We start from the raw sequence: 3,889 nt of genomic DNA on the forward strand, positions 1-3,889 counted from the left end.
ATTTATATTGTGACTCGTTCCATATCCATGCAATTCTTTTGTATACCGGATATACGGAACACGAATAAATAAATAGACAGGCAGCCATAGTACCGACGTTGGCCGATTTGTCGCACGTGATTCGTCAAATTGCTTGAAAATTACGAGAGATCGCTGCGATTTGCCCATGCAAATGCGAAATATGAATAGATGGTACGACGTGGCGATGGGCTGTTGCGATTCGCCGCTCGGGTGCGGGGCAAGTGCGCTCGACTGCGCTATGAAACGCCGTGCGGCAGCTTTCACATTAGCCCGGCGCAGGCGTTGCCGTCTAAAATGCGCTCCCCCACTGCAGTAGAGCAGGCGGGGTTATCGAGCACACGGCCGCCGCGCCGTTAGCACGGCACCGTGTGGAGTGGTGGGGGACTAGGTAAACGTTGGCGCATTCACACTCAGCGTTCAGGCAAGGCACGGCATTCTGCAAGCAACCACAGAGTGCAGTTTCAGTTTATTCGTTCCATAGTTCTTACACTTTCATTCTGTTTTCGTAATTCCTCGCCGTTAGCCTACACATGACTCGGGAAATAGACACTAAGCGATTAATTTCGTTAGTGAAAGAACGGCCAGTAATATGGGACAAAACTCTGGAAAATTACAAGGTCAGGATTCATACGAAAAATGCGTGGATTGGTATATTCAAGGAATTGAATGGTTCGTATCAAGGCATGAACTACAGGGAAAGAACTGAATATGGTAAGTAAGTTGTTCAAAAAGGTTTTATTGTATCGTTTTTTTTTTAAGGCGCTTACAGTAAATAGAGTAATAACCGTGTTTTCTTGTCCTATCTGACGTCAAAAAGTAATCCGCGATGATGTTCTTCATATTGTTTATTTCCTCATGTTCCTGCTCAGCTCTCTGCACACATTGCAGTCTAATTATTGATAATGTATCTTCAGTTTCATGAAGATAGCTGTCTCGCATGGAGTTCCCGAAAACTACCCAAGATTTTACAGTATCTAGAGAAAAATCGATATCAAGTTCAAATGTGCGTGAAAAATTCGCTATTTGATGCTCACTTCCCCGAAGTGACGTCCTACGAACTTTGGGCTCCGAGAAGATAGTAGTAGAAAATTTTCTCCAACCGTAACATATTTATTCTGAGCATGTGATCGCAAAGTCTATCCGCGGTATAAAATAAGCCTCATTCCCTACAATAAAAAAGACCCCTCTGGGTTTCGTACCAGAAAGGCATTTTTTTAAGGAATTTCCATTTCTTTTTATACTACTGATTTCCACGCTGAACTTCTTTGAATACAAACCTTCTCGCCGGCCGGAGTGGCCGAGCGGTTCTAGGCGCTTCAGTATGGAACCGCGCGACCGCTACGGTCGCAGGTTCGAATCCTGCCTCGGGCATGGATGTGTGTGTTGTCCTTAGGTTAGTTAGGTTTAAGTAGTTCTAGGAGACTGATGACCTCAGATGATAAGTCCCATAGTGCTCAGAGCCATTTGAACCATTTTTTTGAACAACCCTTCTCATGGTTTCCAATATCGTACAAAAAAGAGTAATTTGAATCTGCCACGCTCATAAATACAATTGATAATTATCCTTTCCAGCTGATATAAGTCGAATTTGAAGGACTGACAAGTATGTGTTTAACGTCATCCTAAGTATCGAAAATTTTGAGCGACTGTTTGCCTTTGTACCGATTGGTTATAATTAAAGTGCAGCCACTCACAGAGGTCCAGTGTGGCCTTCATAATTATCGCATAGCTGCGAAATTTGGTAGCTGTGGTAATGCATTGGGCAGAACATATTTACACTGGATAAAATATGTCCAATTTTGCCACCAGATGCAAATCTGGCGTTGTTTACATCTCGTCGACGTCTCCATTGCTCATATTGAACACACTGTGTAAGTGACGGTTAATAATGCCTTTCTCACTTTGACCTTTTCTGCCCACATCCCGTTCCTAATCCATTACATACGTTAATATTTGTGTATGTCGTTCCTGCATTCAAATCTCCAGATTTGCACCTAGTGGTCAAAATTGGAAGTAATTTTTTCTAGTGAAAATCGTTTCTACATCAGTGCATTAGAACATCTACAATGTTTCGCTGCCATACGATAATATTACAACCCACACTGGACTTATGCGAGTGGCCGAACTTTAATTATAGCCATCTGGTACTTTCGTGAGCAGAAGGCAATGTGGCGCATGAACCAAATACTTTTGAGGTTGTACAAAAAAAGCACATAAATGCAAATTAACCACAAAACAAGTTTTCAGATCGAAGTTTTTTTCTTGTTCCAGTGCTTGTTATATTGGTATATGTACATTTGCAAAGTGTGTGAAATGAATGAAGCCATCTTAATGTTTTTCTCTTTCAGGCAAAAGTGTTATGAGAAAATGGACCAACGTTCGAGATTCATTTCATAAAAGCGAAAGGAAGAACACTTCTTCCTTTAAATCAAGATTTGGAAAACAGACAACTTCAACATACATTTACGGACAAGAATTACAATTTTTAAAGAAAGCGTCCAGCGGATGTCCTACTGAAGTCAGTAAGCCAGTCGTTAATGAAGATTCTAATTGTATCACTGACTCTTGCAGTGAGGAAGATAGTGAACTGAAGGAAACGGTCCCAAAAAATAAGGGAACGCATAAACAAGATACCGTGGAACAGCGGATGGCGGACGTTTCTAAACAACATTCAGATCGCCATATATCGTTTTTCAGAGGTATAATTCCATCTTTAGAAACATTCGACGATGATGAGATAGTAGAATTTCAGCTAAATGTTCTTCAGATCATTGCAAACATTAAAAAACGAAAGAGGACATCAACAAATATTAGTGAAGCTATTAACGTTTCTCAGCATCGACAGGCACAAAGCCCATCTATACCTGTTCATTCCTCATGCCAGAACCTTCAGCATGTCTTCAACCCTGCCGATGAGCAGATATCTTCAGGAACTGGAACCACCCTGTATTGTGACAGTGTAGAACAGAAATGTTCACGACCGCCTTCCAGTCTACCCAATGCATCAGACAATTTAGAAAATTCGTGATTCGTATGGTTTTACTATTATGTAAACAACAAAACCTACACTTATGTTAAATCTTTTGTGATGCTCGTTTCTTCTTTAACACCATTAAATTATAAATCTGTGATAAAAATACTTTTGAAACTTTTTGATCGCTCCATTTCTGCAACGTTTTCTGTGTGAATTGTGTGTTGAGTGCAAAAAATTACGGCTTTGCATTGTGCTCTTGTTGTTGTCTTCGTCACAACCACCCAACAAATTGTGCCGTGTTTTGCGCTGTCCGACCAGCTTCCCATGGAGGTAAAAAAATTGGAGATGGCACTACAGATCTACGCTGTATGTTGCTTTGAAGCCAGAGTGGACGCCATTGTAAGTAGCCCAAAACCTTGGCAGACTATTGTTTACGATTGCTTCTTGTACATTATTTCTATAGTGTGCGCGCAGTAACTGTTTTAAATGCTAAAACTTCTGTTCTTTAATGCATATTTGCTCTAGCAATATGACACAGTCATGTGACGTCACGGGGAAGTGTCACTGTTGTGAACTGTGGTGGTATGAATGGGGTGAACCTAATGTTTTGGGCCAGTTAAGATGGCAGACAACAGCTTCAAGTTTGTAGCGTAATGCCACCTTCGCTCTTTTTTTACCTCCATGCAACTTCCCGGCTGACGACCGTCTGCTGTCGGTACGCGCGAAAATATACGCTGTTTAAAATGGCTTATGTGCCAGACAGCGAAGCTGATGGAGGTATGATGACAGACTTTCTAGACAGATACAGAGATGGTAAATGCTTGTGCGACAGTGCATATGAAACGTACAGCAACAGTGAAGCGAGAAATGTAGCAGTCCCTTCATTGTTGGATA

At 41.5% G+C, this 3,889-nt stretch overlaps 1 protein-coding gene across 1 annotated transcript; it reads left to right on the plus strand.

Moving 5' to 3' along the window:
- The first annotated feature begins 415 nt into the window (after nt 1-415).
- On the plus strand, nt 416-3,112 carry LOC124712850. The gene is made up of 2 exons (XM_047242903.1): nt 416-732; nt 2,370-3,112. The coding sequence occupies exons 1-2, from the start codon at nt 552-554 to the stop codon at nt 3,047-3,049; spliced, it is 861 nt and encodes a 286-aa protein (XP_047098859.1). The 5' UTR covers nt 416-551; the 3' UTR covers nt 3,050-3,112.
- The last annotated feature ends 777 nt before the right edge of the window (nt 3,113-3,889 follow it).

Source organism: Schistocerca piceifrons, chromosome 1, assembly GCF_021461385.2.
Source record: "Schistocerca piceifrons isolate TAMUIC-IGC-003096 chromosome 1, iqSchPice1.1, whole genome shotgun sequence".
In the NCBI taxonomy this organism is placed as follows: domain Eukaryota; kingdom Metazoa; phylum Arthropoda; class Insecta; order Orthoptera; family Acrididae; genus Schistocerca; species Schistocerca piceifrons.

Coding starts and splice junctions, on each gene's coding strand:
- LOC124712850 (XM_047242903.1), top strand. CDS start 552: ATGACTCGGGAAATAGACACTAAGCGATTAATTTCGTTAGTGAAAGAA. Junction 733..2,369: donor CAGGGAAAGAACTGAATATG/GTAAGTAAGTTG, acceptor TTTCTCTTTCAG/GCAAAAGTGTTATGAGAAAA.